Raw genomic sequence first — 541 nt, forward strand, 5'->3', positions numbered from 1 at the left:
GTACACAGCCTTTCAATACGTTAATAAAACTATGAATTAAGCTAATGCCTTAAAGAAATGCATTCAATATTAACCACCAGAGAACAAAATTAGGCGCATAGAAACCAACCTCGAAAGGCAGTGCCAAGAAGCTATTAGCGACGGCAACCCAGGCTTTCACAGAGCCACCTACAGCCTCGGGGGGTGCTTCCACCTCCCACTGCGGTAAGGTCTCGTTCCCGTCACGCACGTCTGGAGGCAGGGCATGTGTGTATACATACAAAGAGAGGTGGAAGCTTCAAATGGAATGCGCGTATTTGCTTATTTACCTTCATGAGTTTAATTTCCTTATGGATAATGTTTGTCTACAGTGTGAGACTATCATATATGAAATCACTGTATTGAGTACGTCCATTGTTAGAGTTGCTTACTTAATCCACAGGCGTAATTGGATAACACTTTCTCTCTTTTAAATCCCTCTGGAAGAACTGTGATGTTCAAAGTGGCGATGTATATATATTCACTGAAACAGCCAAAACAGTCATATAATGAAACAGGTAAT

General features: G+C 41.4%; 1 protein-coding gene across 1 annotated transcript in view; it reads right to left on the bottom strand.

The window, feature by feature from the left end:
- The window catches only part of LOC119592711 (alpha-2-macroglobulin-like), a 6,449-nt gene that overhangs the window by 4,254 nt on the left and 1,654 nt on the right, over nt 1-541 (bottom strand). Inside the window, exons 4-5 of the mRNA XM_037941646.1 lie at nt 411-502; nt 110-231 (exon numbers count right to left, since the gene is read on the bottom strand). Coding sequence (XP_037797574.1) covers nt 110-231; nt 411-502 — 214 coding nt within the window. The remainder of the gene's footprint in view (nt 1-109; nt 232-410; nt 503-541) is intronic.

The sequence above is a fragment of the Penaeus monodon genome, chromosome 30 (genome assembly GCF_015228065.2).
Source record: "Penaeus monodon isolate SGIC_2016 chromosome 30, NSTDA_Pmon_1, whole genome shotgun sequence".
Classification (NCBI taxonomy): domain Eukaryota; kingdom Metazoa; phylum Arthropoda; class Malacostraca; order Decapoda; family Penaeidae; genus Penaeus; species Penaeus monodon.